Genomic DNA, 12,110 nt, shown 5'->3' with positions numbered 1-12,110 from the left:
AGTCTTTTAGGTGTGAAATTAATCATGACGAGAAACTTCTGATCATCGTTATAAAAGCGAAATTGTTAGATGGGTAATTTAAAATAGTTATCCCACTTTTAATTATTCCAAAGCAACGCCACCACTATCAAACGGCTGCCAGTTAAATTCAAATTAAAATTATATCGAGTGCCATCTATGAGCTAGCTTATGTACTAGAAACATATGTATTTCATTTTTGAACGCTGCCTTGTGAGACAACCACAAAAGTTCATTTACTCACATCCAGAGGCTCTCCATATGCTTGCTGTCAAAATTTGCGCCGTTTTTAAAAATACACAAAAAAAATTGCATTCTACCTACAACAGCAAACAGCTATTTAGCTATCTTTTGTGTCTTGTTCTTGTGAAATATAACGCAAAATTGTTTCCTGTTTATTTTATTTATTAAAATTATCCAAAACAAAGAAAAACTAAAAAATTATAAACAATGGCAATCTCACCTTTATCTACAGGATGTATGGAGGTAATTTAGTATTTATTTCCTGAACAAACAAAAATATTCATACAATTGTTCATACATTCCTGTGCAGATGATTATGACTGGTGGCGATTGTGAAAAGCCGGTCCTCCAAATTTTAGGAACCAAAAAAATATCTGGAGGTGACAATGAACGCTACAGACTTCTTGTATCCGATGGCAAATACTTGAATAGTTTCGCCATGTTGGCCACACAATTAAATGATTTGTACAAGGAGGGAAACCTTGTGGAATATACAATTATTCGCGTTGATCGCTACATCACTTCAATGGTTAACAAATCGGATAAAGTTGATAAGTAAGTATTCTTCATAATGTTCTTAACATGTTACAACTTGTCTATATATTAGAGAAAGAGTCTCAAGAAGCTGTCAAATTGTTATTGCGTTGCACATGTTTTTCTTGTCCATATTTATTGTTGTAATTCTTTGTTCTCCTTATAAGACCGCTAGAGTTAGATGTAAAGATAAGTTTCCCATGTTTTTTTCCAATTGGTAGAAACAATGATCAGTTATGTGAATATTTTAATGCTATGCACCCAAAATGGTCTTACTCTTGCGTTTATATTCCAACCTCCAGGGTTACGCTAAATCTTATCCAACTATCCTCTTTAGTCAGTCAGCGAAAAACTAAATATATACCATGGCTTTGTGACCAGGTCGACTTGACTAAAATGCCCATAGAGGTTATTTTTGAGACCTGTCTTCCTTTGTCAACCAATATACCTACGCTGATTCGAATACAACTCAAAGAATATTTCTTTCAAATCAAATCCAAACATTTTTGACCCAGTCACAGTTGCTTCAAAATGAAACGGGATGTGTAAAGTTTGGTTTGGGTTTTGTTCTTTGGTATAGATTTTACTGGGGGCCCAACGATGTATCTCGATTCTAAAATAAAAATATTCGAATTCGCAAATTCTGAACTCTGTAATACTTTAAGAACGTTTTAATATGCGATAATCGAACGGCTCTTAAGTGCCAACTATTTCGCTTGTTTTATTCGGAAATTCGATACTTCCTTATAGACCAAAGCCGATGCCTTCAAAAACATTAACGGCCAATTTCTTCACATAAGTCCTAAGTCAGCTTAGTACCCAGTCTTGCTAGACCAGGTCCTAGCACTAGTACTCGGTCCTAAGGAAAAGTTAGGACCTGAGCATTTCTTCACATTTATAGGACCTGATCTAAGTTCACAAGGCGGTCCTAAGAATTAATACGTATAAAACTGGTCTAACTGTCATTCTGACAATATTTTGATGTTTGAAATAATTAATTTTGATATTTAAGGGATGTTTGCAAAATAAATATAGACAAAAAGTAAAAAAAAATATAAAAAGATTATTGAACAATAAAAAAAAAATGTGGTGAAACTTTACAAGAAGTCAACAAATCCTACCGATTTTTTGAAAAAAAAAATGATATTTTGACACGTGAATTTTCGATTGAAAATTAGGGTGTTTTTTTGGTATTAAGTCAAAAAAAAGGTTAAAAAATAAATATTTTAAATCAAATAAATTACAGTGTATTTGGGATATAATAAGGTGAGTTTTCACCAAATTTCGTAGAAAAAATTTTTGTTTTTGAAAAAGATAAAAATAAAAAACCAAAAACTCGGTTTTTTGAATTTTTCACATAAATTTTGAGGTTATGTGAAAAAATTGTTGATACAAAAGTTGTAGATCTTTTTATTACCTACAACTTTGTCATACAACTTTTTTCTATAGGACTTGTAGTTTTGCCGGAAATCGAGATATACCATTTTTTACCATTAAAAACTCAACCCACCCACTTCCCGAACTCGCCTCGCCCGTAATTTATTTTTCCTTTAATTTTCATCATATTCACCTAATTTTCCAATATGTTTCATTCTACTATGATTTTTTTTGGTTTCAAAAATTATCGACCCTGGTCTATATTTTGTGTTTGAAACTAGAAGATTGATGTCGGACATCCATCTGTGATACTGTGGTTCAAAAATTGTTGCACCCAAAAAATGGACTCGAAAGATCATACTTTGAGTAGTCTCAGGTTACTTTTTTCCAAGTATGAGTATAACTTTAATCGTAAATGGTTTCCAGCATTGTCGGGCGTCGAGAAATGCAAATGTAGAGTGTCTACGCAAATCCCCTCTATTTTCACTTGGTTTTCACTTTTAAAAAGTTCGATATACATTTTTGTTACTTTTTCATCCAGAAGTGTTCTTTTGTTCATTCTTCACGTTCTGGTATTGCATTTCTCATTTCAGGTGTTCTTGGGAAATTTAAAAAATCGTTTATTTCAACAAAATCAACAAAAAAGTACGAAACAACACCCAAGAAATTAAAAAATTAAACGAAATGATTGAAATTCATTGCTTTGATTCAAGTACTAAGCGCTAGACTACCGATTTCGAGGTCCTAATAAATACCGAGTCCTAACTAATACTCGGTACCAATTTGACAGTACTAAGGCTTAGGACTTTGGTGAAGAAATCATTTGGTACCGATTTGAGTCCTAACGATTGGTATAATAACCAGGTCCTAGCTGATTTTGAGGAGCTAGCTAGTACCGAGTCCTAACTAGTACTCGGTACTAAATTGACAGTTCTAAGGCTTAGTACCTGAGTGAAGAAATGAGTTGATACCGATTTGAGTACTAACTTTAGGACTAGGGCCGGTACTAGTGCTAGGACTCTGTGAAGAAATCGGCAGTAAGAACGTTTTAATATGCGATAATCGAACGGCTCTTAAGTGCCAACTATTTTGCTTGTTTTATTCGGAAATTCGATACTCCCTTATTCGAAAGTTAATGTGAAATTCAACGAAGACGAACCAAAGTAAAAGGCTTCATCTTTCAGAATTTGTTAATTTATTGAATAATTCATAACACTACTCATGTTACCTTTTTTTGCCTGGAAATCGTGGCAATTCTCCATCTTAAAGCCGTCTGCCATTCTATACTTTTATTTTTTGACAACACACCAATAAGGAAGCACCTTATTTTTCTTAAAAGCACTAGTAACTCGACAAATAATTGTTCACGCACATTAAATGTGGAATCTCCCACAACTTGATGGCATTCGATGGAAAAATAGTTTCAACCCAAGGGCAATTCCGTGGTAACTCACGTTACATTTAAAAAAATTTCCAATAAATAAATATATTTTTTTTTTTTTTGGCAATTTTAATATAAATTGATTCATAAATACTGTCCATGAATGTAGCATAATAATTACTTTCATAATTAAGTAAAACATTTTTTTTTATTTTAAGCATTTGCTAAGAAATAAAAGTCTGTTTTTAACTCACGTTACAATAATCGGACATGAGTTTTAAGAGTCCAACAGTTTGAAGTTTTTTTGTGAAATTAAGAATCTTAATTTGTTTAATGAAGATGACATATAATGTACATACAAAATTACAAGCTTTTAAAATTAGTGACAAAACTAAAAATTTGTTCAATATTTCGAGTAAAATTTTAAAAAATATTTACGTTACTCACGTTACAATAATTGAGTAACTCAGGTTACCTGCCATTTACTGTTGCAAAAATAAAGAATAGACGCATTTTCATAAAAGTGATTTTAAAATCCAGTATTGTGTAACGAAGCTTGCTCAAATGTTAATTTATTTAAGCAATTGCAAGGCGATATTATCATCGTCACTTTTATATTCATCTTGCTTTCTGTGGGCTTGTTTTTCCGTCACGTTTATGTGAAATTCTTCTGTAGTTGGCAAGCTTATGCTTTAAAAATGCTTTTAGATTATACTCCCTGGGTTTAATTTCTAGCCATAAGGGAATATAACAAAGAATCTTTTGTTGAAACTTGCATAAAGAGTTGCCGTTTGTAAATAGTAATTTGCTATTAGAAATAGAAAAAAAGTCTGCATAATTTGTTTAAAATTCGTGTCCACTTATTCATGAAATTCCTCTAATATAGACTCTAATAATCTTTTGAAATACAAAGTTGAGTTTTTCTGTTCTTTCTCGTTCTGACAATTTTCAAGAACTTGTGCTGTTCTGATCTGTTCTGTTCTTAATTTTTTTCATTAAACAGACCTACTGAATTCTTGGGAACTATACCTATATCTTGTCACTTTTTGTCCGAGTCGATGGCATTTCAGCTTTTTTTTTTCGATGAAAGCAGATACTTTTGTCTGATTAACACCCTAAAATATTTTTCTTTTCTTCTCGATAAAAATCAAATTGCGTGCTGTTAGTTTATGCCTTGCCTTTTCTTAAATGTTTCGCGATAATGAAGGCTTCGGTGATTTTCTAAGCGAATTTGACTTGGATCATTCTAGAGAAAAAGTATAGTACCCTAAGAACCGTCTTATTTGTACTTAAAAAATTATCATCAGATGCACATTTCTAAGGACTCTTTGCAAAAAGTATCTATACTATCGGAAAGAGATAGAATCCCACGCAATCTACTAAGTGGGTGATTTTTTTTTTTTTAATTTGTGATAAGACACATTTTTAAATTGCTTGAACAGACGATAGACTGAATAGTTTCTCTCTGTACACGTTATTTCATATCTGCCTATATGATTCATTTTGAAAACCAACAGTTCCGAAATAAAAAAAAATTAGACTTGGTAGATCGCCTGTGTTGCACTTTGATTTTATAATTTAAATTTTATTTTGAAGTAATAGAACGTTATCGCACCGTTATCGCATCCTCATAGCTTGATACTTGAATATCCAATTTTGTCTGCGTGTGGATAAGTTCAAGATTTAGCAACATATATTTTGTTTTGGTTCGTCCGATTTCACTGGTGTTTGTTAGATAAACTTTACTGTTCTTTAGATGTTCTGATGTGCCTGAGTCGAGGAAAAATTTCATCTAGCAATCTGATCTTTTTCCAATGAAAGTAGAAAAACAAAAACCACCTGGGGTCATTGTCCTCTGTGGCTATGTATACCCAATTTTCATTTTAAATCTTCAAGTCATGCCCTTTCTCTGCAAACAGCCATATTGTGACCAAATTTTTCTACATTAGTTGCATTTAAATGGAAAGTGTCCCTGCACTTATGTGGTATCACCATAATTATAAATTCTGATCTAACGTAAAATGATAATATACTTTTATTTTTTTTTTGTCTTAATTTTAATTTCTAATCTCTATTCAATAGGCGAGTGTTGATCATTTTAGAACTAACTGTTTTGAATCATGGAGCAGAAGTTGGTAAAAAAATCGGTAATCCTGTTCAATTTACTGGTGAAGCAACAATTGCTAATAAACCTGCACCAGCGCCTGCTGCTCCACCAAAATTGGCCAGTGAGTCAACATACTCATCGAAAACAACCAATGGAAACTCATATAACTCTTCGTCAAACAACAACTATAATAGCACTTCAATGAATCAATCGATGAATCCTTCCATGACTGCTCCCATAGCTAGTTTAACTCCATACCAAAATAAATGGGTTATCAAAGCACGTGTTACATCCAAGTCAGGCATACGTACTTGGAGTAATGCTAAAGGAGAAGGCAAACTCTTCAATATGGATCTCCTAGACGAATCTGGTGAAATTCGTGCTACAGCATTCAAAGAGCAATGCGATCGGTATTACGATATGATTGAAGTGGATAAAGTTTATTTCTTCTCAAAGTGTCAGCTGAAGCCAGCAAATAAGCAATATTCTTCTCTTAAAAATGATTACGAGATGACTTTTACTGGAGAGACACTAGTTCAGCCTTGTGAAGAAGAAGACGATGGCATTCCACAAGTTCAATATAATTTAGTGCCAATTTCACAAATTGCAAATATTGAACCTAAAGCTGCTGTTGGTAAGATTTTTTCAAATATTTTTTGTTGAGAGAAAGTTTCAATTTGTGTAAATTTATTATCTTAGACACAATTGGTATTTGTCGTGATGTTGGTGAATTAAATACATTTACTTCAAGGGCAAATAAGGAATTCAAAAAACGTGAACTAACTCTTGTTGATATAAGTAATGCTGCGGTAAGTTAAGCTTGAAATATTTTTTTTAAATTTAAATGAAAGTCAGATAAGATCTCATACAACATAATCCGTTAATTGTCATTTTCCACTTCAGTAGTCAAATTAGATAAGAACATCACACAAATTATTTATTATTATCTTTGGGTTTAAGAATAAAAATACAAATTGGCGTATTCGCCCTCACCGCGCTTTTCCCGCATTTCTTCTTCTCAAAATTTCAAATCCTTTGAATGATAAAGAAAAAGTGTTCCAACAAAAATTTTTAATTTTAAATCTAAACAATTTATTTAAAAGTGTTCCGCACTCTGTAGTTACTGCTTTGCTTGTCAGGTTTTTGAGATACATATTTGGAAAAAAGATCTTAGTCCGGGACTCGCAAAATACTGTGAATTTCGTCCAATTTTCGTCTTTTACTACTTTGTTAAAATTGCGTCATAGATATACATAATCTATTATTTAAAGTATACATTTTGGTTTAATTAGGATAATCAACATAAATTGTCTGAATTAGGTTTTGAAAGTTGCCAAAAAAATCTTCTTAAAAATCTTGACATACACAAATCTTCTGGCCCATTTGTTAGCCCTCCCATCTTTTAAAGAGGTGTTCTTTAACGCTGGCAAAACCAATCCGTAAGCTTTTTCATCCATCCTGCTACACTAGTCTCTTTAAGAGTGGATCGAAAATCCTAATCCGACCCATGCACTTACGTGCAACGTGCCTACTTTCCAAGGTCATGGAAACGCTGATTGATTTCTAGCTAAAGAAATTACCTCTAAAAACGGAAGCTTGTTAATTCTCAACAGTACGGATTTCGTAGCAATTTATAAAAGTTTATCTCACCGATCAGTGGAACAAATCTTTACACCGTTTTTGAAAAAGTAATTAGTTTACTTGATTTTTTAAAAGTTATATTTCATAGATTCCAGTCTGAAACCCATAACCTAAAAGCCTAATTTTTATCAATGATCTGTTTTCTGAAACTTCTAATCCACTTGTTTCGCTGATGTTTGTACCCTCAGTTTTTTATATTCATTTGAAGATTCATACCAACGTCAAAATATGATAAGCTCATTAAATTATGATTTCGAATGCATTGTCCAATGGAGAATAAGAAAACGAGTAGAATTTAATGCTTCAAAAACGCAATGGTACTTATTGTCGTTAAAAGGAAACACTCCCATTTTGGAAACGAGAAAACCTTACAGCTTTCAATTCTACGTATATCCATTACAAACCACGTTCTGTGGAATAAGCACATATTCGATCGCCAAAAACTCTGCGAAGAAACTAACTGTGTGTTTCGTTCTAGCTACAAAAAATTTTAAAAAAAACTATCAAAGTGTTAAGCATAGGCCCCTCATCATTTAGTTTTGTACCAAAATGCTTGCAAAGGAGAAACGTTTAGAATTTAATTCCTCGAAAACTATGCAACTTACTGCCCTGCCTTACTTACTTACATAGGGTGACCAGTGAGGCGGCTACAATCCACTGTGGATTTGAACCTTTATCCTTAGCTCGCTGCTTCCAGTTTCGCAAGCTCAGTCGATTGAGGTCCCCTTCCACCTGGTTGCGCCACCTCAGGCGAGGTCTTCCTCTACTGCGCCGTCCCTCAGGGTTGGAGTCGAAAACTTTCCGGGACAGAACATTGTTGTCCATGCGCGCCACGTGACCTAGACATCTCAGGCGCTGCTTTTTTACTCTTTTGGCTTGGTTAGTGTTTTTATAAAACCCGTGAAATTCGTTTTTATATCTTCTTTTTCAATCACCATTAAAACATACGGGACCAAAAATCGCAGGAAGAACTTTTCTCTAGAAACAATCCAGGATGTTTTCAACCTCAACCTTTTTTGAGGTGGTATGAATAAGTTTTTTTCATGGAGTTTTTGGGCTTTTCTTTGAAAGGTTTTATATCTTTGGGGGATAATGATACCAGTCTCCAAGTTTTTATCTTTTTCTGGTGACCAACTTATTAGAGATCGAGATGTCAATTACATAATTATTTAAGTTCCGAAAAATGTAGCAGAAGAGTTATTTGATCTTTAATTATCTCGACTGAGGTATCAATTTTCCCGAGGCTTCTGAAGCGTTTTCCGAATTGACTTCAGAAAATGCCGGGAAGTTTCTTCAGAGCATTTTTTTTAACTTGGCTTCAACATCGTACTTTATTTTATCGTGAAAGCATCTTTTTGCCGTAAATTTACTCTCATACCTTTTGTAAACTGTGAATCGTATGTAAGTTCATATTCGTTTAGGAATGGCGGAAAAACTCTGCCTCTTAGACAGTCTTTGACTGAAAAATGTCCCCTGAGCTGAAAGCATATCATTTGATAGGCAGTTGATACAAAGATTTAATCTTTCGCACTTGGTAAGCACTGTCTTTCCCGCATATTTATTAGGGGTATTCACGTAAACGCGGAAACCCCGTAGAAACCGTAGAAACTGTAGAATTTTCTATCGGTAGAAATGAGCTGTCAAAATTTGTATAGGAAAAATATTCCGCAAATCATAGAATTTTATCTCACAAATTTGAAGCAGAAACCGTAGAAAAAAAAATCAGATAAACTTTGGGTGTGTTCAATCACCTATCGGATAGGCTATCTGGGATCCCCGTATTTGGAATATCTTTTTGAACGCGATTTATGTCTTACTATTCAGATAACCACAAATAAAATATGTTAATAATGAAAAGAGAATATTATTTTATTTGAGCAAATTACATTTTTTTATTGTTGCATAGTATTTGCTTGACTTATTTTTTTTAATTAAACAAGGTCAATTTGACGTTTAACAAACAGCTGTTTGTTTCCCTTGTTTACGCAATTATTTTCTGCTGGTGTGTTCATTTAAACCTTTTGCGGAATTTTCTATTTTTCTGCAAAGTAGAAAATTATCTCGTTACGTGAATACCCTTATTATTTCTAATATCATTTCTCCGAGAAAGTATACTGTGTATGAAAGTCGGGTTCCATTAATCATTTGAATTTTCATCATTTCGAAATATCATGCATTCATTCACGATCACAGTATTAGGTACAATAAATTGAATAGCATAAAATAAATAGAATCCAATTTCTTAAAACAAAAGGTACAACTCACACTTTGGGGTGATGATGCAGAAAAATTCGAAACTGGATCACAGCACGTTATTTTAGTTAAAGGAGCGCGTGTGTCCGAGTTTGGCGGTGGCAAAAGTTTAAGCATGGGTGCCGGTTCTGTTATGAAAATAAATCCAGACATACCAGAAGGTCACAGACTTCGAGGATGGTTTGATAATGGCGGTGGCGCTAACATATCTACAAGCGTTTCAACCAGGTACATGATTTTGAATAAATTCCAAATATTAATTTATAATTAAATCGAACTACTATTAAAGAACTGGTGGTGGATCTTACAACGCCGATTGGGTATCATTTTATGAAGCACGTGCTAAGAATTTGGGTTCTGGTGAGAAACCAGATTACTTCCAATGCAAAGCTGTTGTTAGGCTAATTCGAAGCACAAATTCTACCTACAAAGCATGTCCACAACCGGAATGTAATAAAAAAGTCATTGATGAAAATAATGGTCATTATCGCTGTGAAAAGTGTAATGCTATGTTCCCCGATTTTAAGTATCGCCTATTGATTAATGTGAGTTTTTTTCTTTCTTAGGCTTATTCTAAACAAAGTCATGTCAAAAATGTATTTATTTGTAGATGGAAGTCGGTGATTGGACCTCAAGCCGTTGGGTAACATGTTTCAGTGATTTGGGTGAACAATTGCTGGGAAAGACATCAAAGGAAATTGGCGAAGCCCTTGAAAATGATCCACAGGAAGCTGAGCAAATATTTTCATCAATCAATTTTCATGAATTTGTTTTTAGACTTAGATCCAAAGTTGAAACATATGGTGTAAGCATATTTTGTATTATCTTTAAAATAAAATCTGAGATTTTTATGTTTATTACATAGGATACACCAAGGAATAAATTAACTGTAATGGCTGCATCTCCAATTAATCACAAAGAGTACAACAAATATTTAATCAACAGCTTGAAAGAATTAACTGGAATTGGCAAAAATGATTGAATTTCTTCTTATTTATATTTCTTTGTTTCTTTATGTTATGTTTATTATTATACTTTATAAAATATTCCAGTGAATACAAATTTATAATGCATATTAAACTATATTTGTTTTTGTTTGAAAATATGGTAGATCATGGAAACACAAAAGAATATGGATCTCATTATTCTGAGGAAGCAAAGAATAAGTGATACACTACCGATCATTAGAATAGAAACACACTGTTCGCGAATTAGAAGGGCTTTTTCTTAAAAAGAAGCTCTACAAAAAGGTTTTTGTAAATGCGCTTTCAAAACATGCTGTTTTCGCTATTTATCGCAGAATAATGTGAAACAATGAAAACTAGATTCCAATCTTGTAAGCTTGTGATTTGTGGATAATTTGAGTTACAATTTGAGCTGGGAAAAGGAAAATGTTCATATGCTATGAATCACGACATCGCACTTCACTTCCACCATAAAAAAATTTGAGGAATATGTTTTTTGCTTCGATGAAGTACTTACAAAAGTAGCTCAAAAAGGACCAATGATTTTGGTCAATTGTAACTTCGAAGAAATGAAATGCATGGTTTATAATCGATATTGAGAAAGCGAATTTATGGGTTTTCCAGAATTCGAAAGTATTTTTAAACACCTTTCGAGCGGTACAAGAAGTACAAAGATTTTGTTTTGAATAAAACAACACAAAGAGTTGACCATTTTCATTCCAATAATTTGAGCAAGAACCTACTATTCATGGAATTATATAAAAAAAAAATATTCTCATGAGATGATATGATATTTTTTAATTTTTTTGTCAGGGAAAATTTTGGAAATGGTCAGGGAAAGTCAGGGAATTTAATTTGAAAAATAGTAGACACCATGTATTATAATGTTCGAGATAACGAATAGTTTTTACTTGCTCTATAGGGCAAGTATTGCTTTCGTGTCAAAAAAAAATTCGAGGTTTTAATCAAAACTAACATTACGATAATGGAGAAGTCCAAAAAAGTGGGTTTCGTCATGACGTCCGTCGGTCTGTGCGTCGGTGCGTCCATCTGTGCAACCCTAAACGGGTTGACGGATTTTCTTGAAATTTGGTACGGATGTTTTTTTCGTAATTTCCAAGGTTAGTTTTTTTTTGTTTTTTAATATGTCGCTTAGAACGTATACCTCCCATACAAAATTTTTGAGTTATTGCAAATTTAACACACGTAATGCTGTACATAGATCTAACATAACTGCGTTTTTAGTTTTTCTCAAAAAATACGGATAGTGGAAATATGGTCTTTACATTTTTTTAAATCGCGGATGTCGGCTCTTCCCGTACATTATTATGGAGTTATTGCAATTTTCACAAAAATGGCTCTAATGATTTTGATAAAATTTTGCATACGTAATATTCAAAGTAATTGCAGTAAAACTGCATTTTTAGTTTTTCTCAATAAAGTCATGCCAAATGAAAAAATTTTTTATTTAACTAACATTTGGCCTCCATGCCGTCTCTTCAACTACACCAACCAAATTTCTTAAAAATTTATATAGAGGCAGCTCTTATAATCTACAAGTAAGCTAACATAAAAGTGCTTTGAACTGCAA

At 33.0% G+C, this 12,110-nt stretch overlaps 1 protein-coding gene across 1 annotated transcript; it reads left to right on the top strand.

Moving 5' to 3' along the window:
• Positions 1 to 322: 322 nt before the first annotated feature.
• On the top strand, positions 323 to 10,634 carry LOC129915879 (replication protein A 70 kDa DNA-binding subunit). The gene is made up of 8 exons (XM_055995576.1): positions 323 to 504; positions 572 to 816; positions 5,636 to 6,294; positions 6,360 to 6,469; positions 9,556 to 9,782; positions 9,844 to 10,099; positions 10,165 to 10,359; positions 10,420 to 10,634. The coding sequence occupies exons 1-8, from the start codon at positions 469 to 471 to the stop codon at positions 10,534 to 10,536; spliced, it is 1,845 nt and encodes a 614-aa protein (XP_055851551.1). The 5' UTR covers positions 323 to 468; the 3' UTR covers positions 10,537 to 10,634.
• Positions 10,635 to 12,110: the final 1,476 nt, after the last annotated feature.

Source organism: Episyrphus balteatus, chromosome 3 (assembly GCF_945859705.1).
Source record: "Episyrphus balteatus chromosome 3, idEpiBalt1.1, whole genome shotgun sequence".
Taxonomy (NCBI): Eukaryota; Metazoa; Arthropoda; class Insecta; order Diptera; family Syrphidae; genus Episyrphus; species Episyrphus balteatus.
This window is presented reverse-complemented; position numbering and strand designations above follow the sequence as displayed.